At 50.9% G+C, this 27768-nt stretch overlaps 2 protein-coding genes across 4 annotated transcripts in view; both read left to right on the forward strand.

The window, feature by feature from the left end:
* Positions 1 to 24668, forward strand: part of RELB (RELB proto-oncogene, NF-kB subunit) — a 43807-nt gene extending 19139 nt beyond the window's left edge. Inside the window, exons 5-13 of the mRNA XM_050772367.1 lie at positions 2246 to 2403; positions 5093 to 5184; positions 5370 to 5501; positions 9175 to 9279; positions 14493 to 14708; positions 16021 to 16089; positions 16229 to 16306; positions 22628 to 23935; positions 24410 to 24668. Coding sequence (XP_050628324.1) covers positions 2246 to 2403; positions 5093 to 5184; positions 5370 to 5501; positions 9175 to 9279; positions 14493 to 14708; positions 16021 to 16089; positions 16229 to 16306; positions 22628 to 23007 — 1230 coding nt within the window. The 3' untranslated portion in view covers positions 23008 to 23935; positions 24410 to 24668. The remainder of the gene's footprint in view (positions 1 to 2245; positions 2404 to 5092; positions 5185 to 5369; positions 5502 to 9174; positions 9280 to 14492; positions 14709 to 16020; positions 16090 to 16228; positions 16307 to 22627; positions 23936 to 24409) is intronic.
* Positions 1 to 27768, forward strand: part of CLASRP (CLK4 associating serine/arginine rich protein) — an 83637-nt gene that overhangs the window by 27060 nt on the left and 28809 nt on the right. For 2 of the 3 annotated variants that reach the window (XR_007721753.1, XM_050772108.1), the window contains exons 1-2: positions 24854 to 24929; positions 26002 to 26129. Coding sequence is in view for 2 of the 3 variants with exons in the window: in XM_050772108.1 (XP_050628065.1) it covers positions 26031 to 26129 (99 nt within the window). In the remaining variant the exon portion in view is untranslated. Of the gene's footprint in view, positions 1 to 24853; positions 24930 to 26001; positions 26130 to 27768 lie in introns of those variants that run through there. The other variant, XM_050772110.1, reaches the window with a different exon arrangement.

A 27768-nucleotide genomic window follows, 5' to 3' on the forward strand; every position in this document is an offset into this window, starting at 1 on the left:
CACCACAACCTCCGTCTCCAGGGTTCAAGCGATTCTCCTGCCTCAGCCTCCCGAGTAGCTGAGACTACAGGCATGCGCCACCACTCCCAGCTAATTTTATATTTTTAGTAGAGACAGTGTTTCTCCATGTTGGTCAAGCTGGTCTCAAACTCCCGACCTCAGGTGATCCACCCACCTCAGCCTCCCAAAGTGCCGGGATTACAGGCGTGAGCCACTGCGTCCAGCCCTTCTCTCCTTTTTTAAAAAATTAAGCTACAGTTGATCATATATAGTCAAGATTAAAGCTCTGAATTTTTACATTTAATGTATACATATGTAGTTTACACAGTGTAATTACCTACGACCCAGGCACCCAGGTCACAATACATAATTTATTATTTCTCTCTCTCTCTCTTTTTTCTTTCTTTTTTGAGACAGGGTCTTTGTCACCCAGGCTGGAATGCAGGGGCACGATCTGGGCTCATTGCAACCTCCACGTCTCAGGTTCAAGCGATCCTCCCGCCTCAGCTTCCAGAGTAGCTGGGGTTATAGACGCCTGTCACCACGTCTGGCTAATTTTTGTTTTTTTTTTTTTTTTTTTTTTTTTTGAGGCGGAGTCTCGCTCTGTCGCCCAGGCTGGAGTACAGTGGCCGGATCTCAGCTCACTGCAAACTCCGCCTCCTGGGTTCACGCCATTCTCCTGCCTCAGCCTCCCGAGTAGCTGGGACTACAGGCACCCGCCGCCACGCCCGGCTAATTTTTTGTATTTTTAGTACAGACAGGGTTTCACCGTGTTCGTCAGGATGGTCTCGATCTTCTGACCTCGTGATCCGCCCGCCTTGGCCTCCCAAAGTGCTGGGATTATAGGCGTGAGCCACCGCGCCCGGCCAAGTTTTGTATTTTTTATAGAGACGGGTTTTACTATGTTGCCCAGGCTGTTCTTGAACTCCTGGGCTCAAGCAGTCCTCCCACCTCAACCTCCTAAAATACTGGGATTACAGGTGTGAGCCACTGCGCCTGGTCCATCATTTGTTGTCTTTTAACCCCAAATGTGGCACCTATCTTTTTTTGGGGGGGGATGGAGTCTTGCTCTGTCACCCAGGCTGGAGTGCAGGGGCGCCATCTCGGCTCACTGCAAGCTCCGCCTCCTGGGTTCACACCATTCTCCTGCCTCAGCCTCCGGAGTAACTGGGACTACAGGCGCCCGCCACCACGCCCAGCTAATTTTTTGTATTTTTAGTACAGACAGGGTTTCACCGTGTTAGCCAGGATGGTCTCAATCTCCTGACCTCGTGATCTGCCCGTCTTGGTCTCCCAAAGTGCTAGGATGACAGGCGTGAGCCACTGCGCCCGGCCATGCCACCCATCTTTATAGTCTTCTGTGACACTGAAATTTTCACATGGTGGCTCATGCCTGTCATCCCAGCGCTTTGGGAGGCCAAGGCAGGCAGATCACTTGAGTTCAGGAGTTTGAGACCAGCTTGGACAATGTAGCAAAATCCCGTCTCTACTGAAAACACAAAAATATATAGCCGGGCATGGTATTGTGCGCCTGTAGTCCCAGCCACTCAGCAGGCTGAGGCAGAAGAATCCCTTGAGCCTGTAGGCGGAGGTTGCAGTGAGCTGAGATCTCCTGCCACTGCATTGTAGCTTGGGTGACAGAGCGAGACCCTGTCTGGAAGAAAAAAAAAGAAAAGCCTGGGTGGCCTAAAAAGGCAACCTGTAGGGCAGATATTATATGAGGCCCCCCAGTTCATCAGTTGGAAGCTTCTGGTTTAGGATATCAAAGTGGCTTTTTTTTTTTTTTTTTGTACAAACTCTGTCACCCAGGCTGGAGTGCACTGTCAAGATCTCGGCTCACTGCATCCTCTGCCTCACAGGTTCAGGTGATTCTCCCGCCTCAGCCTCTCGAGCAGGTGGGATTACAGGAATGCACCACCATGCCCGGCTAATTTTTGTATTTTTAGTACAGATGGGGTTTCACCATGTTAGCCAGGCTGGTCTGGAACTCCCGACCTCAGGTGATCTGCCCGCCTCAGCCTTCCGACGTGCGGGGATTACAGGCACGAGCCACCTCGCCTGGCCCAAAGTGTTCTTAAGCAAACACATTCCATCATCCTGGTCGGGGTAGAAGGTTGGAGAGCTCCCGACAGATGACCCAGTGGGGAGAGGGTTGGGGAGCTGCCAAGGGAGGCAGGCCCCAAGGAGTTTGGATGGGTGCAGGCATCTGTGATGGGAGCTCCAGAGAGCACTTCTCTTCCTGCAGCTCCGGGATTGCGGAGGGCTGCGGGAGGTGGAGGTGACTGCCTGCCTGGTGTGGAAGGACTGGCCTCACCGAGTCCACCCCCACAGCCTCGTGGGGAAAGACTGCACTGACGGCGTCTGCAGAGTGCGGCTCCGGCCTCACGTCAGCCCCCGGCACAGGTACCCACCCGCTGATCTCCAACCTCTCGTCCTTGATTATGGAGATTCTGAGTGGCTGGAGATCGCACATAAAACCTTAGAGCAGAGGGCAGCTTGGGTACACCCTCCCCACTGCCTCTCCTAGGTGGGGAAACAGGCCTGGGGACAGTAGAGAGCCTCACCTAGGCTGGGAGCCCTGCCACACACAGATTCACATACATTTTATTCTTATTTTGTAGAGGAAGAAACTGAGGCTCTGAGAGGGTAAGGAGCACAGATAATTGATGGCAGAGCTGGGATTTGACTGCAGACCTGACTTAACTGCAAGGCCTGCTCTTTCTCTTACTGTACAATTTATCTTTTTTTTTTTTTTTGAGATGGAGTTTTGCTCTTGTTGCCCAAGCTAGAGTGCAATTGCGTGATCTCAGCTCACTGCAACCTCCGCTTCCCAGATTCAAGTGACTCTCCTTCCTCAGACTCCTGAGTAGCTGGTATTACAGGTGTGCGACACTATGCCCAGCTAATTTTTTGTATTTTTAGTAGAAACGGGGTTTCACCTTGTTGGCCAGACTGGTCTTGAACTCCTGACCTCAGGTGATCCTTCCAGCTCGGCCTCCCAAAGTGCTGGGATTACAGGCATGAGCCACCGTGCCGGCCTTTTCTTTCATTTTAAAGCAGAAGCACTGTATAACTTTTATTTTGCATATGTCCACAAATGCTCACACAACATACAGTGGCTACATCTAAAACTTTGAGCATTTTTTCTTTCCTTTTTTTTTTTTTTTTTTTTTGAGATGGAGTCTCGCTCTGTGCCCAGGCTAGAGTACAGTGGCCGGATCTCAGCTCACTGCAAGCTCCACCTCCCGGGTTTACGCCATTCTCCTGCCTCAGCCTCCCGAGTAGCTGGGACTACAGGCTCCCGCCACCTCGCCCGGCTAGTTTTTTGTATTTTTTTTAGTAGAGACGGGGTTTCACCATGTTAGCCAGGATGGTCTCGATCTCCTGACCTCGTGATCCGCCCGTCTCGGCCTCCCAAAGGGCTGGGATTACAGGCTTGAGCCACCGCGCCCAGCCAGCATTTTTTCATAGTGCAAAGAGACAGAAAGATAGTGACACACTTCACTGTGTTGCGCTGACTTTGGGCAGAGCCCTAAAGGCAGCACACACTTCAGAGGTAGGGCTGAGTATTGCTCACGCTCAAGTCCTGAAGATTTAATTTTAGTGATTTTTAGACTGAGTGAAAATGTCAGTTCTGAGAGCAGAGATCTTGTCTCTTACGTTCCCTGCTGTATTACCAGTGTCCAGCACAGTAACTGGCACATAGTAGGTGCTCAGGAAATATTTGTGGAATGAATGAATACTGCCATGTTATGCAGTTTACACTCCCATCAGTAATGGGTGAGAGCACCTGATTCTCCACAACCTCACCGGCACAAGGTATTATGAAACATTTTGATTTTTGCTATTTTGATGAGTGCTCCAAAACAAAGGCATCTCATTGGTGTTTAATTTGCAGGGTTTTTTTCTTTCTTTCCTTCCTTCCTTCTTTCTTTCCTTTTTTTTTTTTTTTTTTTTTTGACAGAGTCTCACTCTGTTCCCCAGGCTGGAGTGCAATGGCGTGATCTTGGTTCATTGCAATCTCTGCCTCCTGGGTTCAAGCGATTCTCCTGCCTCAGCCTCCCAAATAGCCGGGATTACAGGCGCCAGCCGCCACACCTGGCTAATTTTTGTATTTTTAGTTTCACCATGTTGGTCAGGCTGGTTTGGAACTCCTGACCTCATGATCCACCCGCCTCGGCCTCCGAAGGTGCTGAGATGACAGGCGTGAGCCACCACACCTGGCCCCACGGTTTTCTTATTAAAGATGAAGTTGGCCAGTGTTCTCATGTGGTAAAGATGAGGCATGTTCTGGGTCTTCTCAAGAATCCTTGACATACTTATTTTAATTTTTTGAGACAGATTCTTGCTCTGTCACCAGGCTGGAGTGCAGTGGCATGATCTCAGCTCACTGCAACCTCCACCTCCAGGGTTCAAGCGATTCTCCTGCCTCAGCGTCCTGAGTAGCTGGGATTTCAGGCACGTGCCACCACACTGAGCTAATTTTTGTATTTTTAGTAGAGACAGGGTTTCACCAAGTTGGCCAGGATGGTGTCGGTCTCTTGACCTGATTTGCCCATCTCAGCCTCCCAAAGTGCTGGGATTACAGATGTGAGCCACAGTGTCTGGCCAAAAGGTTTATTCTATTTATTTTTTTATTGTTTGAGATGGAGTCTATCTCTGTTGCCCAGGCTGGAGTGCAGTGGTGCGATCTCAGCTCACTGCAACCTCTGCCTCCCGGGTTCAAGTGATTCTTCCGCCTCAGCCTCCTGAGTAGCTGGGATTACAGGCATGCACTACTGTGCCAGCTAATTTTTGTATTTTTAGTAGAGACAGGGTTTCACCATATTGGCCATGCTGGTCTTGAACTACTGACCTCGTGATCCTCCTGCCTCGGCCTCCCAAAGTGCTGGGATTACAGGCATGAGCCACCACGCTGGCCTTCTAAGAGGTTTAAACCCCAGACCCTTTCTAATGCTGGGACCCCTGGGCTTGGGATGTCAGCCCCTGAGAGCCTGAGCCCCACAGCAGCATCTGCCGGAGCCCTCCTGCAGGTTAGGGCCACACCTGCCTGCTCACGAGCACTCCTCTCCCTCCCCCATCATCCCCTCAGTTTTAATAACCTGGGTATCCAGTGTGTGAGGAAGAAGGAGATTGAGGCTGCCATTGAGCGGAAGATTCAACTGGGCATTGACCCGTACAATGGTGAGCCCCCTGCCTGACCTGACCATCATGCGTCCTCCCAAAGCCCTTGCCTTCTGTGCTCACCCTGGTCCCCTCACCACTCCAGGCCCCACCGTCTCCTCTAGCCCCATCCCTTCCCCGTTCCCCTGTACCCCAAAGAGGGTCTCCATTTCCCACCCTCAGCCTCCCCATATCTCCCCCGACAGCTGGGTCCCTGAAGAACCATCAGGAAGTAGACATGAATGTCGTGAGGATCTGCTTCCAGGCCTCATATCGGGATCAGCAGGGACAGATGCGCCGCATGGACCCTGTGCTTTCCGAGCCCGTCTACGATAAGAGTGAGTTGAGAGTGCTGTGGCCGTTAGGATTGCCCTTGGCCGCAGGTGTCAGAATATCCCGCTTACAGAGGCATGAGTGGCTCAGGTGCTGTGGCTCACGCCTGTAATCCCAACACTTTGGGAGGTCAAGGTGGGAAGACTGCTTGAGCCCAGGAGTTCAAGACTAGCCTGGGCAACTTGGCAAAACCCTGTCTCTATAAAAAAATTTAAAATTAGCGGCTGGGCGCGGTGGCTCACGCCTGTAATTCCAGCACTTTGGGAGGCCGAGGTGGGCGGATCAAGAGGTCAGGAGATCGAGACCACCCTGGCTAACACGGTGAAACCCCGTCTCTACTAAAAATACAAAAAATTAGCCTGGCGTGGTGGCGGGCGCCTATAGTCCCAGCTACCCGGGAGACTGAGGCAGGAGGATGGCGTGAACCCAGCAGGCAGAGCTTGCAGTGAGCCCAGATAGCACCACTGCACTCCAGCCTGGGTGACAGGGCGAGACTCCGTCTCAAAAAAAAGAAAAAAAATTAGCTGGGTGGTCAGGCACGGTGGCTCATGCCAGTAATCCCAGCACTTTGGGAGGCCGAAGCAGGCAGGTTACCTGAGAAGTCAGGAGTTTGAGACCAGCCTGGCCAACATGCCAAAATCCTGTCTCTACTAAAAATACAAAAATTAGCTGGGCGCAGTGGCAGGCAACTGTAATCCCAGCTACTCAGAAGGCTGAGGCAGGAGAATTGCTTGAACTCAGGAGGCGGAGGTTGCAGTGAGCTGAGATCGTGTCACTGCGCTCCAGCCTGAGCAACAGAGTGAGATTCCGTCTCGAAAAAAAAAAAAAAAGCTGTGCATGGTGGCATGCACCTGTAGTCCCAGCTACTTGGGAGGCTGAGGTGGGAAGACTGCTTGAGCCCAGGAGGTTGAGGCTGCAGTGAGCTGTGATCATGCCACTGCAGTCCAGCCTGGGCAACAGAGCAAGACTGTAATCCCAACACTTTGGGAGGCTGAGGTGGGTGGATCACTTGAGGTCAGGAGACCAGCCTGGCCTATGTGGTAAAATTCTGTCTCTACTAAAAATGCAAAAATTAGCTGGGCATGGTGACACACGCCTATAATCCCAGCTACCCAGAAGGCAGAGGTTGCAGTGAGCTTAGATTGCACCACTGCACTCCAGCCTGGGGAACAGAGTGAGACTCCATCTCAAAAAAAAGAAAAAAAGAAAAAAAGAAAAATGGGGGCTGGGTGTGGTGACTCACGCCTGTAATCCCAGCACTTTGGGAGGCCGAGGCAGGAGGATCATCTGGGATCAGGAGTTCGAGACCAGTCTGGCCAACATGGCGAAACCCCATACTAAAAATGCAAAAATTCTTGGCCAGGTGCAGTGGATCACACCTGTAATCCCAGCACTTTGGGAGGCCGAGGCCGGCGGATCACGAGGTCAGGAGATGGAGACCATTCTGGCTAACACAGTGAAACCCTGCCTCCATTAAAAATACAAAAAATTGGCCGGGCGCGGTGGCTCAAGCCTGTAATCCCAGCACTTTGGGAGGCCGAGCCGGGCGGATCACGAGGTCAGGAGATCGAGACCATCCTGGCTAACACGGTGAAACCCTGTCTCTACTAAAAAATACAAAAAAAAAAAACACACACACACACAAAAAACTAGCCGGGCGAGGTGGCGGGTGCCTGTAGTCCCAGCTACTCGGGAGGCTGAGGCAGGAGAATGGTGTAAACCCGGGAGGTAGAGCTTGCAGTGAGCCGAGATCACGCCACTGCACTCCAGCCTGGGCGACAGAGCGAGACTCCGTCTCAAAAAAAAAATAAAAATTAAAAATTAAAAAAAAAATAAATTTTAAAAATGCAAAAAATTAGCTGGGCATGGTGGCGGGCGCCTGTAGTCCCAGCTACTCGGGAGGCTGAGGCAGGAGAATGGTGTGAACCCGGGAGGCAGAGCTTGCAGTGAGCCGAGATTGCACCACTGCACTCCAGCCTGGGTGAAAGAGCGAGACTACGTCTCGGGGGGGGAAAAAAAAAAGGGGGGTCTTCTAGTATTGTAGAATGAACAACCTGTACAACTATACCAGGCAGCCCAAGGGAAGAGACAGCATAAGTAATAGTCTCTCTCCCTTTCTGAAAGAGTGCATTATATTCCACAGAATTACCCTGGTAGACTTCTGCTTATTTCTCAGTGGCCAGAGCTTGGTCCCATGGCCACTCCTAGTTGCAGGGTGGTCTGGGAAAGCAAGTGCTTAGATTTTTCAACCTCTATAGAGGGGTACAGGCATAGAAGAGGGGATTGGGAATAACTGGTAGGTTTTAGCCAACCCGTAGTGGCTGCTGTAATCATCAAAATGGGATATTAATTCAGTCAGGGCATTTATGGATGCAAGTGATAGAATCTCAACTTAAATAGGCTTAAGGGGTAAAAAAAGAGAATAATTTGTTCTATTAACGAGAAAAATGCAGATGTAGCATAGTGCTTCAGGTCTGGCTGCATCCAGGACCTCACTGATGTCATTAGAGATCTGTCTGTCTTTCAGCTGTTCTTCCTCCAAGTTAGAATCCAGGCTTATATCCTACCTGCCCGGCACCTCTTCCCCACTCCCAAGGCTGCTTTTAGCTTCTCTTACCTAATAGCTTTGCTTCAAGCCTCAGGTCTATCTCTCATTGGCCTGGTTTTGGTCATTTGCTCCTTTTTCACCAATCAGCTTTGGCCAGAGGGACGCACTGCTCTGATTGGCCAGCTCTGGGGCACGTGATCAATTACTGCTGAGCTAGGAAGTGGGCTCAGCCCTGACCAATCCCAATTACGAAGATGAGGGGTGGTCCCTTGAGGGAAAATTGGAGGCTGTTAAAAGAAGAGGGGCCGGGACTACTAGATTAGATGGGGAAAACAACAGGTGTCCACTACAAGATTACAGTCTATCAAACTCTCCTCAAGGAACCTTCTCTGACCTGGGACCCCATCAACTCTCCCTGAGGTCTGAAGGTCTCCCTTAAACATTTTTTAAAAATTATTTTTATTATTATGTTTTTTTTAGAGATAGGGTCTCACTCTGTTGCCTAGGCAGTCATGCAGTGGTGCAGTCATAGCTTATTGCAGCCTGAACTTCTGGACTTAAGTGATCCTCCCAGTTCAACCTGACAAGTAGCTGAGACTACAGGCATGTGCCACCACATCTGGCTAAGTTTTATTTTTAAAACTTTTTGGGCCGGGCGCGGTGGCTCAAGCCTGTAATCCCAGCACTTTGGGAGGCCAAGAGGGGCGGATCACGAGTTCAGGAGATCGAGACCATCCTGGCTAACACAGTGAAACCCCGTCTCTACTAAAAAATACAAAAAAACTAGCCGGGCGAGGTGGCGGGCGCCTGTAGTCCCAGCTACTCAGGAGGCTGAGGCAGCAGAATGGCGTAAATCCGGGAGGCGGAGCTTGCAGTGAGCCGAGATCCGGCCACTGCACTCCAGCCTGGGCGACAGAGCGAGACTCTGTCTCAAAAACAAACAACAACAAAAAAACAAAAAAACAAAAAAACAAAAAACCTTTTTGTAGAGCTAGAGTCTCACCATGTTACCCAGGCTGGTCTGGAACTCCTGGGCTCAAACCATCCTCCCTCCTCGGCCCCTCGGTGACTGAATTCTCGGGTTTTTTTTTTTTTTTTAAAATACACTTCTTCCTCTCTCTCCTTCCCAGAATCCACAAACACGTCAGAGCTGCGGATTTGCCGAATTAACAAGGAAAGCGGGCCGTGCACGGGTGGCGAGGAGCTTTACTTGCTATGCGACAAGGTGCAGAAAGGTGAGGGGCCTGGGGCAGCAAGCTCGGGTAGCGCGGGGTCTGGCAACTTGGAGGCGTAGCCAGGGAGCCCGGGTGAATGGATGAGAAAGAGCTGGTTAACCAGGGCACCAGAGTGCAAGGGTCCAGAATGCTGTCTTTGCAGTCAGATACAGCTGATGGGTTCATTAACTCCCTGAGTCGCCTGCTCACCCATCTGCCTAGGAAGACGGAGGCTCATCTGTGGTGACCCATGCTGCATGCTAGGCGGTGCCATCACAGAGCTCACGACATGTCCAGAGGACTCTGATGTTAAGGGTGGAATTGCATAAATGAACGGTTTATGGTGGTTGTGATAAGGGCTATGGGTAAAGCAAACAGAGGACAGAAGAAGTAACTCCACTTCATTCACATCTGTTCAAATGACCCTTCCTCAAACAGGCTTTTTTAAAAAAAAGATAGCTGGTCACTGTGGCTCAAGCCTGTAATCCCAGCACTTTGGGAGGCTGAGGCAGGCGGATCACTTGAGCTCTGGAGTTCGAGACCAGCCTGGGCAACATGGTGAAAACCCGTATCTACTAAAAATACAGAAATTAGGGCTGGGCGCAGTGGGTCATGCATGCAGTCCCAGCACTTTGGGAGGCCAAGGTGGGCGGATCACCTGAGGTCAGGAGTTCGAGACCAGCCTGGCCAACATGGTGAAACCCCATCTCTACTAAAAAACACAAAAATGAGCTGGGTGTGGTGACTCACACCTGTAATCCCAGCTACTCGGGAGGCTGAGACAGGAGAATCGCATGAACCTGGGATGCATAGGTTGCAGTGAGTCAAGATCATGCCACTGCACTCCAGCCTGGGTGACAGAGCAAAGTTCCATCTCAAAACAAACAAACAAACAAAAAAGAAAACAGCTGGGCACAGCAGCTCATGCCTGTAATCCTAGCACACTTTTGGAGGCTGAGGCAGGCAGATCACTTGAGCTCAAGAGTTTGAGACCAGCCTGGGCAACATGGTGAAAACCCGTCTCTACAAAAAATAAAAAATTTAGCAGGTGTGGTGGTGTGCACCTGTAGTCCTAGCTACTTGGGAGGCTAAGGTGGGAGGATTACTTGAGCCTGGGAGGCAGAGGCTGCAGTGAGCCAAGATTGCACCACTGCTCTCCAGCCAGGGCGACAGAGACAGACCCTGTCTCAAAAAATCAAAACCAAAAACAAACTGGCTGGGCATGTCTCTCATGCCTGTAATCCTAGCGCTTTGGGAGACTGAGCAGGGAGGATCACTTGAGGCCAGGAGTTTGAGTCCAGTCTGGGCAACATAGCAAGCCCCAGTCTCTACAAAAAAAAAAAAAAAAAAAAAAAAAAAAAAAATTCTTTTTATTTTAATTAAAAAATAGTCAGGCATTAGGCCGGCCATGGTGGCTCACACCTGTAATCCTAATACTTTGGGAGGCCAAGGTGGGTGGCTCACTTATGGTCAGGAGTTCAAAACCAGCATGGCCAACATGGTGAAACCCTGTCTCTACTAAAAATATAAAAATTAGCTAGGTGTGGTGGTGCACACCTGTAATTCCAGCTACTTGGGAGGCTGAGGCACGACAATCACTTGAACCTGGGAGACAGAGGTTGCAGTGAGCCGAGATCATGCCATTGCACTCCAGCCTGGGCAACACAGTGAGATTCTGTCTCAAAAAATAAAATAAAATAAAGTAAAATAAAATAGCCAGGCATGTTGGGGCATGTGCTTATAGTCCCAGCTACCTGGGAGGCTGAGGTAGGAGGATTGCTTAAGTGCAGGAGTTGGAGGTTACAGTGAGCTATGATGGTGCCACTGCACTGCAGCCTGGGCAATGGAGCGAGACTCTGTCTCAAAATAAAATAAAATAAAGTGAAGAAACTGGTTCCAGAGTTATCTAGTAACTTCCCCAAGTTATAACAGAGTTGGTAGTGAAGCATTCTAGCCTTCCTGGGTTCCCATCTTGGCTCTAACACTTGCTGGCTGTGTGACCGTGGACAAGTGACTTTACCTCTCTGTGCCTTCATTTTCTTCTTTATATAATAAGGTACCTAATAGTACCTTCTTCATAGAGTTGTTGTGTGACTTAGAGGCAATCTATATATACCTGACACATATAAAGCCTCAGTACATAGAGTTACTGTGATGACAGGCAATGCAGTAAGACAAGAAAAATAAATAGCAGGCAGAATACCATCATGAATCCTGACTCTTCCGCTACCAGTTGTGTGACATCTCAACACTTTCAAGCCTCAGTTTCCTTTTTTTTTTAGAACCAGGCTCTCCATCTGTCACCCAGGCTGGAGTACAGTGGTGCGATCATGGCTCACTGCAGCCTCGACCTCCCAGGCTCAAGTGATTCTCCCACCTCAGCCTTTTGAATAGCTGGGACCACAGGCGTGCGCCATGGTGCTCGGCTAATTTTTTAATTTTCTTGTTGGGACAAGGTCTTGCTGTGTTGGCCAGTCTGGTCTTGAACTCCTGGCCTCAAGTGATCTGCCAGCCTCAGCCTCCCAAAAGGCTGGGATTACAGGTGTGGGCCACTACGCCTGGCCAGGCACCTTTTTTCTCTGCTGACTGTGCCTGGTATCCTTTTGCCATAACAGATCATAGCTGTGAGTACGACTGTATGCTGTCCTCTGAGTCCTCTTACTGAACAACCTGAGGGTGACCTTGAGGATCCCTGGACTTGAGGGGGATAGTAATTCTACCTACCTCTTAAGTTGTTATAAGGATTAAATGAGATAATACATATAAAAATACATAAAACAAGGCCAGGTGCGGTGGCTTACACCTGTAATCCCAGCACTTTGGGAGATCAAGGTGGGCAAATCACGAGGTCAGGAGATTGAGACCATCCTGGCCAACGTGGTGAAACCCCGTCTCTATTAAAAATACAAACATTAGCTGGGCATGGTTGTGCAATGCCTATAATCCCAGCTACTCAGGAGACTGAGGCAGGAGAATTGCTTGAACCAGGGAGTCAGAGGTTGCAGTGAGCCGAGATCAAGCCACTGCACTCCAGCCTGGAGACAGAGTAAGACTCTGTCTCAAAAACACACAAACAAAAAAACAAAAATAGCCAAGCGTGGTGGCATATGCCTATAATCCCAGCTACTTGGGAGGCTAAGGCAGGAGAATTGCTTGAACCCGGGAGGCCGAGATCGTGCCACTGCACTACAGCTTGGGCAACAAGAGTGAAACTCCATATCAAAACAAAACAAAACAAAACAAAAAAACCGGGCGCAGTGGCTCACGCCTGTAATCCCAGCACTTTGAGAGGCCGAGGCGGGCGGATCATGAGGTCAGGAGATCGGCCCATTCTGGCTAACACGGTGAAACCCTGTCTCTACTAAAAATACAAAACATTAGCCAGGCGTGGTGGCGGGCGCTTGTAGTCCCAGCTACTTGGGAGGCTGAGGCAAGAGAATGGTGTGAACCCAGGAGACAGAGCTTGCAGTGAGCTGAGATCGCGCCACTGCACTCCAGCCTGGGTGACAGGGTGAGACTCCGTCTCAAAAGCAAGCAAACAAAGTGACTGGCACATAATAGGTGCTCAGTAGAAAGTTAGCTGCCACTATGATTCGTTTTTTTTTTTTTTTTGAGATGGAGTTTCGCTCTTGTTGCCCACGCTGGAGTGCAATGAAGAAATCTCAGCTCACTGCAACCTCTCCCTCCTTGATTCAAGTGATTCTTCTGCCTCAGCTTCCCAAGTAGCTGGGACTACAGGTGTGTGCTACCACACCTGGCTAATTTTTTTTTTTTTTTTTTTGAGACGGAGTCTTACTCTGTCACCCAGGCTGGAGTACAGTGGTGTGATCTCAGCTCACTGAAACCTCTGCCTCCTGGGTTCAAGTGATTCTCCTGCCTCAGCCTCCTGAGTAGCTGGTATTACAGGTGCACACCACCACACTCGGCTAATTTTTGTATTTTTAGGAGACACAGGGTTTCACCATGTTGGTCAGCCTGGCCTTGAACTTCTGACCTCAGGTGATCCACCCTCCTAGGCTTCCCAATGTGCTGGGATTACAGGTGTGAGCCACCACGTCCAGCTTAATTTTGTATTTTTAGTAGAGATGGGGTTTTACCACGTTGGTCAGGCTAGTCTCGAACTGCTGACCTCAAGTGACCCACCGCCTTGGCCTTCCAAAGCACCGGGATTATAGGCATGAGCCACCGTGCCTGGTGATTAGTTTTATTTTTAGGAATATTAGAGGCCAGGCATGGTGGCTCACTCCTGTTATCCCAGCACTGTGGGAGGCCAAAGTGGGAGGATTTCTTGTATCCAGGAGTTTGAGACCAGCCTGGGCAACATGGCAAAACCCCTTTTCTACAAAAAATACAAAAAAAAATCAGCCGGGTGTGGTGGTGCATGCCTGTAATCCTAGCTACTTGGGAGGCTGAGGTAGGAAGATCTCAAGGCCCAGAGGCAGAGGTTCCAGTGAACCAAGATCATGCCATTGCACTCCAGCCTGGGTAACAGAGCAATACCCTGTCTCAAAAAAACAAAAACAAAAACAAAAACAAGGCCGGTCGCGGTGGCTCACGCCTGTAATCCCAGAACTTTGGGAGGCCGAGGTGGGTGGATCACCTAAGGTCAGGAGTTCGAGACCAGCCTGGCCAACATGGTGAAACCCCGTTTCTACTAAAAATACAAACAATTGGTGGGATGTGGTGGCTCACACCTGTAATCCCAGCACTTTGGGAGGCCAAGGCAGGTGGATCACGAGGTCAGGAGATAGCGACCATCCTGGCTAACATGGTGAAACCCTGTCTCTACTAAAAATACAAAAAATTAGCCAGGCATGGTGGCAGGCACCTGTAGTCCCAGCTACTCAGGAGGCTGAGGCGGGAGAATGAATGATGTGAACCCCAGAGGCGGAGCCTGCAGTGAGCCGAGATCGCACCACTGCACTCCAACCTGGGCGACAGAGCGAGACTCCATCTCAAAAAAAAATAATAATAATTAGCCAGGCATGGTGGCGGGCGCCTGTAATCCCAGCTACTCGGGAGGCTGAGGCAGGAGAATCTCTTGAACCTGGGAGGCAGAGGTTGCAGTAAGCCGAGATCACGCCATTGCACTCCAGCCTTGGCGACAGAGCAAGACTCTCAAAAAAAAAAAAAAAAAAAAGAATATTAGTCTTGATTTTGGGGGAGGCTGGGCAAGTTGGGAGCACAGTGGCCCAGATGTCCTGGCTTAGCTGATGTCCCCCGTTTCCTGCCAGAGGACATATCAGTGGTGTTCAGCAGGGCCTCCTGGGAAGGTCGGGCTGACTTCTCCCAGGCGGACGTGCACCGCCAGATTGCCATTGTGTTCAAGACGCCGCCCTACGAGGACCTGGAGATTGTAGAGCCTGTGACAGTCAACGTCTTCCTGCAGCGGCTCACCGATGGGGTCTGCAGCGAGCCATTGCCTTTCACGTACCTGCCTCGCGACCATGGTAACTACAGCAACCCAGGGTGACCCAACACCTCGGAAACTAGGTCTTCGGCCTTGGGGAGACCCCAGTGGGGAGGGGAAAGAGGCGGAACTAGAATGCAGGCTCAGAGCTACAAAGACGGTGTTCAGATCCCGGCTCTGCTGCTTACTGGCTGTGTGACCTTGGCCTCTCTGAGCCTCATTCTTCTGCGCAAAATGGAAATAATAGTAGCCGTCCTGTGACATTGGAGAGTATTTAATCTTTCCTCCCCTCAGCATCCTGCACATGCCTGGGCCTGTGCTCGGTATTGCTAGAGACACAGCAGTGACCAACACAGCCCCTAGCTGTGTCCCCATGAGGCTTATAGTCCTGAGGATGGGGGACAGCCTGTCCCCACACAGTGATGACCAGAGTGGGCAGGACTGGAATAAAGTGCTCAAGGGCTCGCATTGCCCAAAGGGGGCACCTAACCTAGCTGTGGGCATCAGGGAAGGCTTCTTGGAGGAGGGGACAGCTGAGCTGATGACAGGAGGATGATTAAGCAGGAAGTTTTCTAGGGAAGTAGTGAGAGTCGAGGAAGAGTGTTTTAAACAGCTGGAACAGCAGGTGCAAAGGTCCTGAGACTGGATTGTGCCTGGGGTGCTCCAGGAACAACAAAGAGGCCAGTGTGTAGGCTGAGGCAGGTGGATCTCCTGAGGTCAGGAGTTCGAGACCACCCTGACCAACACGGCGAAACCCCGTCGCTACTAAAAATACAAAAATTAGCCGGGCGTGGTGGTGGGCGCCTGTAGTCCCAGCTACTCAGGAGGCTGAGGCAGGAGAATTGCTTGAACCCGAGAGGCACAGGTTGTAGTGAGCCAAGATTGTGCCATTGCACTCCAGCTTGGGCGACAGAGCGAGACTCACTACAGGTACCTGCCACCACGCCCGGCCAAGACTCCATCTTAAAAAAAAAAAAAAAAAAATAGAGGCCAGGCACAACGGCTCACACCTGTAATCCCCAACACTTCAGGAGGCCAAGGCAGGCGGATCACTTGAGGTCAGGAGTTCAAGACCAGACTGGCCAACATATAGTGAAATCCCATCTCTACTAAAAAAATACAAAAATTAGCTGGGTGTGGTGGCACACACCGGTAATCCCAGCTACTTGGGAAGCTGAGGCAGGGGAATTGCTTGAACCTAGCAGGCAGAGGTTGCAGTGAGCCGAGATCGTGCCACTGCACTCCAGCCTGGTCAACAGAGCAAGACTGTCTCTAAAAATAAATAAATAAATAAAGGAATTAATTATTATTGATGAATTTCTTCTTGTATGTCCCTGGTGTCTCCTCAACAGACAGCTACGGCGTGGACAAGAAGCGGAAACGGGGGATGCCCGACGTCCTTGGGGAGCTGAACAGCTCTGGTGTGTGCCCTCTGCCCTTTTCTACCTCTATCCCCAGGTTCTGGGGCGGGGACAGCTGACCCCACTGCCCTGTCCACCCCCCAGGCTGGGGAGGAAGGGCTGTCGGGGAACAGGGGTCCTCATCTCTGCCTTCCCTCAGACCCCCATGGCATCGAGAGCAAACGGCGGAAGAAAAAGCCAGCCATCCTGGACCACTTCCTGCCCAGCCACAGCTCAGGTGGGTCCTGGCTACACATAAGCCCCCGTCCCCTGGGTGGGCAGAGGGTAAGTGGCAGCCCTGCTTTTCTGGCCTCCTCACGCCCTCCAAGAGCAGCCACAAGGCGAGTCACTCAGCACTTAGCCAGCAACATCCAGTGGAAAGAATGAGGGCTCTGGAGACAGAATGGAAGTTCTGATCTCTTCTGGACCATTTCCTTGCTATGTGACCTTCGTTAAGTTGCTCTACCTCTCAGAGCCTCAGGGACTCCTTTGAAAAGGCCCAGTACTGGCCGGGCGCGGTGGCTCAAGCCTGTAATCCCAGCACTTTGGGAGGCCGAGACGGGCGGATCACAAGGTCAGGAGATCGAGACCATCCTGGCTAACACGGTGAAACCCCGTCTCTACTAAAAAAATACAAAAAACTAGCCGGGCGAGGTGGCGGACGCCTGTAGTCCCAGCTACTCGGGAGGCTGAGGCAGGAGAATGGCGTGAACCCGGGAGGTGGAGCTTGCAGTGAGCTGGGATCCGGCCACTGCACTCCAGCTTGGGTGACAGAGCAAGACTCCGTCTCAAAAAAAAAAAAAAAAAAAAGAAAAGGCCCAGTACCTACTTAGGTCAGTGGTGTTTTAAAATTTAATCTATTTCTTTTTTTTTTGGAGATGGAGTCTCGCTCTGTTGCCCAGCCTGCAGTACAGTGGCATGATCTCAGCTCACTGCAACCTCTGCCTCCCAAGTTCAAGCGATTCTCCTGCTTCAGGATCCCGAGTAGCTGGGACTACAGGCATGCACCACCACGCCCGGCTAATTTTTGCATTTTTTAGTAGAGACGGGTTTCACCATATTGGCCAGGCTGGTCTTGAACTCCTGACCTCAAGTAATCTGCCCTCTTTGGCCTCCCAAAGTGCTGAGATTACAGGCATGAGCCACCACACCTGGCCTTTTTTCTTTTTCTTTTTCTTTTTTTTGAGACTTAGTCTCTCTCTCACCCAGAGTAGTGGTACAACCATGGCTCACTGCAGCTTCAACCTGCTGGGCTTAAGCGATCCTCCCACCTCAGCCTCCTGAGTAGCTGGGACTACAGGCATGCATCACCATGCTTGACTAATTTTTGTATTTTTTGTAGAGACGGGGTATTGCCATGTTGCCCAGGCTGGTCTTGAACGCCTGAGCCCAAGCCATTCTCCTGCCTTAGCCTCCCGAAGTGTTGGGATAACAGGCATGAGCCACAGCGCCTGACTCTTAATACATTTCTTCTTCTTCTTCTTCTTTTTTTTTTTCTCTTGAGACAGAATCTCTGTTGCCCAGGCTAGAGTGCAGTAGTGTGATCTTGGCTCACTGCAACTGCTGCCTCCCAGGTTTGAGAGATTCTTCTGCCTCAGTCTCCCAATTAGCTGGGACTACAGGCGCCCACCACCATGCCTGGCTAATTTTTGTATTTTTAGTAGAGATGGGGTTTCGCCACATTGGCCAGGCTGGTTTCGAACTCCTGACCTCAGGTGATCCTTCGACCTTAGCCTCCTAAAGTGCTGGGATTACAGGCGTGAGCCACAGCGCCTGGTTCTTAATATATTTCTTCTTATGGGTACTGTATGACAGGCACTTAAGTGCTTTCTGTGAGTTTATTCACTTAACCTGTGAGGTATGTGCTGTCATTCCCCTGTTTTACAGGTGAGGAAACTGAAGCCCAGAGAGGTGAAGTCTCTTGCCTGAGGTCACACAGTAGCAGATCTCTGGTGGAACAGGGAGGTGGCCCCTGGGCATCTGTGTAGATGAGTGGTGATATATATGGCATAGGTAGCAGGGAGTTGATGATGGATGAATGGGGGTGGTGGTTGAAGCCAGCCAACCTCAGATTCAGAGCCTGTCTCTGGCCTGTTCTACCCCTGCCTTCATTTCAACTCCCATGCCAGCTTCCAGCTCCCATGAACCCCAATCCTATCTGGCTGCCCTCAGAAAACAAATCTCTAGCCAGGAGTTCGAGCCCAGCCTGGCCATCATGGTGAAACCCTGTCTCTACTAAAAATGCAAAAATTAGCTGGGCGTGGTGACCCATGCCTGTGGTCCCAGCTGCTCGGGAGGCTGAGGCATGAGAATTGCCTGAATCCAGGAGGTAGAGGTTGTGGTGAGCTGAGATTGTGCCACTGAGCTCCAGCCAGGGCAACAAAGAAAGACTCCGTCTCAAAAAGAGAAAAGAAGATAAGAGAAAAAAAACAAGAAAAGAAAAGATGCCTGGATGTGGTGGCTCACGTCTGTAATCCCAGCACTTTGGGAGGCTGAGGGGGGCGGATCATCTGAGGTCAGGAGTTCGAGACCATCCTGGCCAACATGGTGAAACCCCCGTCTCTACTAAAAATACAAAAATTAGTTGAGTGTGGTGGCGCACACCTGTAGTACCAGCTACTCGGGAGGCTGAGGCACGAGAATCACTTGAACTCGGGAGATGGAGGTTGCAGTGAGCCAAGATGGCACCACTGCACTCCAGCCTGGACAACAGAGCGAGACTCTTGTCTCAAAAAAAAAAAAAAAAAAAAAAAAGAAACAAAAGAAAAGAAAAGAGGAAAAGTCTCTACCCACTGACTACTAACTCTAAAAACATAGCCCTCAACACCCAGCTAAGGTACCCAGCTCCTAGCCAGCTACTAACTACTCAGACTGCTGAGCCTGGACCACCTGACCTAGTCCCACCCTGGAGATTTGAAGCTCCACCTGTTCTTCCCCCTGCCCTGCAACTGGTAACCAATGCCTAATAGCTCTGCCGCTAGCAACCACCAATCCTAGCCCACTTCACCAATCTTTGCTCTCCCATTTCCTAAACTCCCTTCCCTATTCATCCACCTTCCCCAGTATCCCAGTTTCCCAAGGTCTAAAGCACCCCTCCCTTGTGGAAGCAGTACCGCCAAGGCACTGCAGTGTAATGGTTAGGAGTATGGCCTCTGGGATCAGACTGGGTTTGAAATCTGAGCCCACAGTTGTAGCAGTTTAGTTTGTGTGACCTCTGTGAGCCTTACTTTACTCATCTGTCAGATGGAGACCCTGTCTCTTACAGTCCTTTCCCGAATTTAGTGAGATGATGTCGTACGGTTATTTATCATGGTGGCTGGCGCAGAGTTAGTGCCCACCAGGAGATATTAGGAACTTGCTTTTTTTTTTTTCTTTTTTTTTTCTTTTTTGAGACAGAGTCTCGCTCTGTCGCCCAGGCTGTAGTGCAGTGGTGTGATCTGGGCTCACTGCAACCTCTGCCTCACGGGTTCACGCCATTCTTCTGCCTCAGCCTCCTGAGTAGCTGGGATTACAGGCGTGAGCCACCACGCCCGGCTAATTTTTTGTATTTTTAGTAGAGACGGGGTTTCACTGTGTTAGGCGGGATGGTCTCGATCTCCTGACCTTGTGATCTGCCTGCCTTGGCCTCCCAAAGTGCTGGGATTACAGGCATGAGCCACCGTGCCTGGCCTAGGAGCTTGCATTTTTTTTTTTTTTTTGAGACGGAGTTTCACTCTTATTGCTTGGGTTGGAGTGCAATAGTGTGATCTCGGCTCACTGCAACTTCTGCCTCCCGGGTTCAAGCGATTCTCCTGCCTCAGCCTCCTGAGTAGCTGAGATTACAGGCACATGGTGCCGTGCCCAGCTAATTTTTGTATTTTTAGTAGAGACGGGGTTTCACCATGTTGGCCAGGTTGGTCCCGAACTCCTGACCTCAAGTGATCTGCTTGTCTCAGCCTCCCAAAGTGCTGGGATTACAGGCATGAGCCACTGCACCCAACCTGTGATCACATTTAACTGCATTTACAGCAAAACCCAAAATAACAGGGGCTTCAACAGGATGGAACGTTATTTCTTGTTTCACATAAATAGTCCATAGGGACTGAAAGTGGCCCATGCCTATAATCTCAGCACTTTGGGACGCTAAGGTGGGTGGACTGCTTCAGGCCAGGAGTTTGAGACCAGCCTGGCCAATATGGTAAAACCCTGTTTCTACTAAAAATACAAAAATTAGCCAAGTGTGGTGGTGCACATCTGTAGTCCCAGCTACTCAAGAGGCTGAGGCAGGAGAATCACTTGAACCCAGGAGGTGGAGGTTGCAGGGAGCCAAGATTGCATCACTGCACTTTAGCCTGAGTGACAGAACGGGACCCTTCTCAAAACAACAACAACCAAAAACATGCCTGGCACTGTGGCTTACACCTGTAATCCCAGCATATTGCGACGCCAAGGCAGGTAGATCACAAGGTCAAGGGAGAGAGACCATCCTGGCCAACGTGGTGAAACTCCATCTCTACTAAAAACACAAAAGTTAGCTGGGTGTGGTGGCACATGCCTGTAGTCCCAGCTACTCGGGAGGCTGAGGCAGGAGAATCATATGAACCCAAAAGGTGGAGGTTGCAGTGAGCCAAGATGGTGCCACTGTGCTCCAGCCTGGTGACAAGGCAAAAACAAGAAACAAAAAACAGTCTGTAGGTGTGTTCCAGGGATGGTCTGGTAACTGCATGATCATCGAGAGACCCAGGCTTCTGTTATTTTCAGTTTGCCATCTCATGGTGCAAGATGGCTGTTGTAACTCCAGCCATTATGCCCACATTCCAGTTAGCAGAACTTAGTCACATGATCGCATCAGGCTGCAAGGAAGGCTAGAAAAGAGTCCCAGTAGCCTTGTGTCTCTAAGGTTTGTCTTGTTCCAAAAAGAGAGTCCCTCTGTTTTTTTTTGAGACAGTCTTGCTCTGTTGCCTAGGCTGGAGTGCAGTGGCGCAATCTCGGCTCACTGCAACATCCGCCTCCCAGGTTCAAGTGATTCTCCTGCCTCAGTCTCCCGAGTAGCTGGGATTACAGGCGCCTACCACCACGCCCAATTAATTTTTGTATTTTTGGGAGAGCCAGGGTTTTGCCATGTTGGCCAGGCTGATCTTGAACTTCTGACCTTAGGTAATCTGCCTGCCTCGGCCCACCAAAGTGCTGGGATTACAGGTGTGAGCCACCATGCCTGGCCAGAGAATCCCTCTTATAATGAAACTTTTTGATTTGATTGTTATTTTTTCTTAAGTCCTCATTATGCCTAAGAATGACTTTTTTTTTTTTTTTTTTTTTTTTTGAGACGGAGTCTCGCTCTGTCGCCCAGGCTGGAGTGCAGTGGCCGGATCTCAGCTCACTGCAAGCTCCGCCTCCCGGGTTTATGCCATTCTCCTGCCTCAGCCTCCCGAGTAGCTGGGACTACAGACGTCCGCCACCTCGCCCGGCTAGTTTTTTGTATTTTTTAGTAGAGATGGGGTTTCACCTTGTTAGCCAGGATGGTCTCGATCTCCTGACCTCGTGATCCGCCCGTCTCGGCCTCCCAAAGTGCTGGGATTACAGGCTTGAGCCACCGCGCCCGGCCGACATTTATTTTTTCTGACAATTTTGGGACTGGTGACTTCCCAACTTGTGTCTCCCATGGTCTGGAGATTTCACTTTTTGGGTTGTCTCTGTATGTTGGGGGGCTTTGGAACCTCTTCTCCTTCCTCACTCTCAGGGAAAACTCTCCACAGCTGTGTAGGAGCATGGTTTCACATGCTAGTTCCACAACAGTTGTGTGAGCCTTCCACTGACTTTCCCTCAGTGCCCTCAGTGCCTTAGTTTACTTCTTATTATCACTACTTTTAGAGACAAGGTCTTGCTCTGTTGCCCAGGCTGGAGTGCAGTGATGTAATCATACTTCCCTGCAGCCTCAAACTGGGCTCAAGCAATCCTTCTGCCTCAGCCTGCCAAGTAGCTGGGACTACAGGCGTGCACCACCACACCCAGCTAACTTTTAAATAATTTTTTCGTAGAGACAGGGTCTACTATGTTATGTTGGGATTACAGGTGTGAACCACCATGCCAAAAGGCTACATTCTTGGCCTTCAATTTAGTTATTATTTGAGAATGGTGATAGTCCCACATGGATTCTCCTTGGGATTAAGATGGCACCTTAAGGCCAGGCTTGGTGGCTCATACCTGTAATCCCAGCACTTTGGGAGGCTGAGGCAGGTGGATCACCTGAGGTCAGGAGTTCGAGACCAGCCTGGCAAACGTGATGAAACCCCATCTCTACTAAAAAGAATAATTAGCTGGGCGTGGCACGTGCCTGTAGTTCCAGCTACTCGGGAGACTGAAGCAGGGGAATCGACTTGAACCGGGGAGGAAGAGGTTGCAGTGAGCCAAGAGTACACGACTGCCTTCCAGCCTGGGTGACAGAATGAGATTCCATCTCAAAAATTAAAAAAAAGGCCACCTTGATATCACATTTTGCAGGAAGTGGGGCATTTGAATTAGGGCCTGGTCAGAAGTTGGCCCTAAATCACACTACACTTCTCTGTCTTCATCCCCGTAGGCCCGTTCCTCCCGCCGTCAGCCCTGCTGCCAGACCCTGACTTCTTCTCTGGCACCGTGTCCCTGCCCGGCCTGGAGCCCCCTGGCGGGCCTGACCTCCTGGATGATGGCTTTGCCTACGACCCTACGGCCCCCACACTCTTCACCATGCTGGACCTGCTGCCCCCGGCACCACCACATGCTAGCGCTGTTGTGTGCAGTGCCGGAGCCGTGGTTGGGGAGCCCCCTGGCCCTGAACCGCTGACGCTGGACTCGTACCAGGCCCCGGGCCCCGGGGATGGAGGCACCGCCAGCCTCGTGGGCAGCAACATGTTCCCCAATCAGTACCGCGAGGCGGCCTTTGGGGGCGGCCTCCTATCCCCAGGGCCTGAAGCCACGTAGCCCCGCGATGCCAGAGGAGGGGCACTGGGTGGGGAGGGAGGTGGAGGAGCTGTGCAATCCCAACCAGGATGTCTAGCACCCCCATCCCCTTGGCCCTTCCTCATGCTTCTGAAATGGACATATTCAAGCCTTGGCGAGAAGCTCCGTTGCACGGGTTTCCCCTTGAGCCCATTTTGCAGATGAGGAAACTGAGTCCGGAGAGGAAAAGGGACATGGCTCCCGTGCACTAGCTTGTTAAAGCTGCCTCTGTCACCACATGTGGGGGAACCTTCTCCAGTAGGATTCGGAAAAGATTGTACATATGGGAGGAGGGGGCAGATGCCCGGCCCTTCCTCCCCAGACTTGAAGGTGGGGGGTAGGTTGGTTGTTCAGAGTCTTCCCAATAAAGATGAGTTTTTGAGCCTCGGGAGTTTCGTCTATTCTGCGCTTGGGAAACGCCCTAGTTCCTTACGTAGCAAAGAAAGCCTCCTGGCTGGGGGCTCAGGCCTGTCATCCCAGCACTTTGGGAGGCCAAGGCAGGAGGATCGCTTGAGCTCACGAGTTTGAGATCAGCCTGGGCAACAAGACGAAACCTAGTCTCTACAAAAAATACTAAAATTAGCCGGGCATGGTGGCGCATGCCTGTAGTCCCAGCTACTCGGGAGGCTGAGGTGGGAGAATCGCTTGAACCCAGGAGGCAAAGGTTGCAGTGAGCCTAGATCGCGCCACTCTAGCCTGGGCGACAAAGACAGACTCCGTCTCAGAAAAAAAAATAAAATAAAAAAGATAAAAAGATGGCTGTAACATTCTAGTTTATGCCCTGAAAAGGGGAATATAGTCATTCTATAGTGTTTGGAGATTTTGGGTTACCCTTAATTGTATGCAAGTTGTCTTACTGTGTATTGTCCCTTAATTTCAGGACTCAGATTTCATGCTTGAAGAAATGCAGGTTAGTTTAAACTTTCAAGGAAATTTTTTTTTTTTTTTGAGATGGAGTCTGGCTCTGTCGCCCAGGCTGGAGTGCAGTGGCTGGATCTCAGCTCACTGCAAGCTCCGCCTCCCGGGTTTACGCCATTCTCCTGCCTCAGCCTCCCGAGTAGCTGGGACTACAGGCGCCCGCCACCTCGCCCAGCTAGTTTTTTTGTATTTTTTAGTAGAGACGGGGTTTCACCGTGTTTGCCAGGATGGTCTCGATCTCCTGACCTCGTGATCCACCCGTCTCGGCCTCCCAAAGTGCTGGGATTACAGGCTTGAGCCACCGCGCCCGGCCTCAAGGAAATTTTTAAGGTGGCTAAAGGTTTTAGTGGCATATACATCTTAATCTGTAGATGGGAGTGATTAGCTGTTTAAAAGTTGAAATGTGACTGAAAAGGAAATGGAGTAGGGCAAATTTTAAATGGGATTATTTTTCATCTTCAAACAGGCAGACCTGTTATCCTAAACTAGGGTTTTTAATGACCACAGCAAGCAAGCATGCAGCTTACCGCTTGAAAGACAGGGTCTTTCCTCACCCAAGCTGGAGTGCAGTGGCCCTCTGAAGCTTACTACAGCCTCAGACGTCTGGGCTCAAGTGATCCTCAGCCTCCCAATGGTCTTTGTAGACAGCCTGATGGAGTCTCATGGCACAAGAAGATTAAAACAGTGTCTCCAATTTTAATAAATTTTTGCAATCCAAAAAAAAATAAATAAAAATAAAAATAAAAATAAATAAATAAAATAAAAAAAGATAAAAAGATAAAGCATCCAAGCTCTTCCCTTCTCGGTTCTACCGCTTCTTCCTCTGACCCCGCCCCTCTCAACCCTAGGACCCGCCCCTCACGTCGGCGGAACTGCGCTGTGCAGAGCTCCACCACGCTCCGCCCCCTCTCCCTAGCGCGGCCTTTCATTTCCGCTTCCTGTGCGGGCAGCGCGCGAGCGCAGCTTTGGGAGGCGGAGACCAGCCGGTGAGTGCAGGCGGCGGGCTCGACCTCCCGGTTTTCGGGCAGGCGTCAGCCCAGCTTCTCCCTTTCCTTAGGCTTTTCCCATACTGCTGTAGGCTTCTGCTGCGTCCCGGCCCCGAGGATCGCTCGTCCCTCACCCCATTCGGCCTGATGGGCCTCAGGCCGCGCCCGTGCCCCGGCTGTGGGCCAGAAGTTGCCGCGTCGGACTCGGCCTTCGGCCAACAGCTTATCACAGTCCCCGCCCCCATGTCAAAAAAAAACCCAAAAAAACAATCCAGCCCAAATCCTCAGGCCGCGACGCGATCCACAAGCCCTGTCCAAACCTTCGGTCTCCTCCCTTTCCCACAAGCCCTGCCCCCAAGCTCAGCCCACGCCCTCCCGTCAGCCAACTCCGCCTCTCTCAAGCTCTACCCTGTTTTTCCTTGGGTACTCTCCACACCCTGCCATCTAGATCCCATCTTTAGACCTCAACTTCACTCTGGTCTCCTTGCAACACTCTCTTCCCGTGTTCCTACTCCCTCTAGCATCTTCATTTTCCGCCACGCCCTTCACCTGTCCTCGACCTCCACCTTCATGCAACTGCACTGTTCCCTTAAAGGCTTTCTCCGATTTCCTCCACCTGCCTTCATCCTTACCTTCCTTATCCCTCTAGCACCCAGACTCATACCCACGCATGGCCCCTAGTGGGAGCCTTTTCAGCTCTTCTCTTTCCCTTGAGCTCCAGCCTTAGGTGCTCAGGGTTTGCCGTCTGACCCTACTTCAAACTACTGACCCTACTGATGTTTCAAAACTTTCATCCCCGACTCCAGCGCATGGAATGTAGGACACCCCTTTCCCAGGGATGCTCACCTCAGAATCACCTAAGAGTTTTTTAGAATGCCCAAGTTGCCAGATCGAAGTTGTTAGGGATGGACTTGAACATCTGGCATACCGTTCTGCAGCTTCACTTCTGCTCCCTGAAGCTAAGCGATGTGTTGTTTGGGATCGACTCTGTCACCAACTTGTTAGATGACTTTGATTCTGCCCATATGGTTTTCACAGCCCATCTGCCTTTCCTGGTCCCTTCATCCCTCAGGTTGAGGCCCCAGGCTTGGCCTCACCACAATGTGGCACGAGGCTCGGAAGCATGAGCGGAAACTTCGAGGCATGATGGTCGACTACAAGAAGAGGGCGGAGCGGAGACGGGAGTATTATGAAAAGATCGTGAGTAACTGGCCTTTCGTCTGGGGTGGGGGACCCTAGTTTGGGGGACACAGGTCATCCTGGTAAAATCTGGGCTTGGAAGTATGTCAAGACAAGAGGCTTATTTCCTCAGGAGTATATTCATTAATCTTTTCTTGAGCATAATCATTGTTAGGATCCCAAGAGCTTCTGTTTGTTGTAACATACTGTGTCGTTTGGTGTGGCCTCCCAGTGCCGATCTGGTGTTAGCAAGAAAAAGGGAAGTCTCTGTAATCCTCAGAGCAGTCCTGACGTTAGACTGGCCACCTCCAGAACGTTGTCTGTTTTGCTTGTTGCTGGGTTCCCCATTCCCAGAAGAGCTCAGCCACTCTTGAGGTTTGGCTTGGCACACAATAGGAGTGAGTATTAAGTTGGCTGGGCACGGTGGCTCACACCTGTAATCCCAGCACTTTGGGAGACCGAGGTGGGCAGATCACCTGAGGTCACGAGTTCGAGACCAGCCTGGCAAAAATGGTGAAATCCCGTCTCTACTAAAGATACATAAATTAGCCAGGCTTAGTGGTGTGTGCATGTAGTCCTAGCTACTCGGGAGGCTGAGGCACGAGAATTGCTTAGCCTGGGAGGGGGAAGCTGCAGTGCACGGAGATGGCGCCACTGCATTCCAGCCTGGGTGACAGAGCTAGATTCTGTCTCAAAAAAAAAGGAAAAAAAAAAAAGGAGTGAATATTAAGTGAAACCTGACCACTTCCCTCTCCTGTTTGATGCTTCAGTTGTTTTGGGGGGAAGACCAAACTATCCCTGGCCTAAAAGACCCTTGTGGTCTGACCACTGAGCTTCATCCTTGGACAGCTCCACTGGCCTTCTATTTCTGCCACCACGGGGCTTTGGCCTGTATTACCCCCTCCTCACCTGTTTAACTCCTCTGTCTCCTTGGGATCCCAGCTTGAAATGGCACCTGTTTACTAGGTTCAGTTTTCCTGTCAGATGACATTTATATAGACATTTTCCATTTGCTCCTGTATTACTGCCCCAGCCTCCTCTCTGGTCCGCTGGCCTCCAGTCCTGGCTCCTCCAGTCTATCCTCCCTAGAAGAGTCCAAGAGGCCTTTCTAAAGCGCAAAACTGACCCTGTCCCTTTCTTGCTCACAGCACCTCTATGGCTTCTAAGTACCCTTGAGAGAAAGCCTAGGCTCCTCACTGTGGCCTTTAGGGTCCTGCATGGCCTGGTCTTTGCCCCTCCTCCAGACTCACACCACCCCACACTCTGCCTTGTTCCTTTGCACAAGTCATTTTGGCCTCCTTGCTATTCCTCCACTGACCCAAGCACTCCCCAGCCACAGGACCTTTGTATGAGCTCTTCCCATACCTGGTTAACTACTGCTCATCTGTCAGATCTCAGTCCTCAGAGCAGTCTTGTTTCCCGAGCTCAGTCAGGTGTCCTCTAAAGATGCCGTAATCGTAGCTCCCTTTCCTTCCCCTTTGTGGAATTTAACACACTTAAGATACACATACATGGGCCTGGTGTGGAGGCTCATGCCTGTAATCCCAGCATTTTGGAAGGCCGAGGTGGGTGGATCACCTCAGGTCAAGAGTTTGAGACCAGCCTGGGCTAACATGGTGAAACCTCGTCTCTACTAAAAATACAAAAATTAGCCAGGCGT

This window comes from Macaca thibetana, chromosome 19 (assembly GCF_024542745.1).
Source record: "Macaca thibetana thibetana isolate TM-01 chromosome 19, ASM2454274v1, whole genome shotgun sequence".
Lineage (NCBI taxonomy): Eukaryota > Metazoa > Chordata > Mammalia > Primates > Cercopithecidae > Macaca > Macaca thibetana.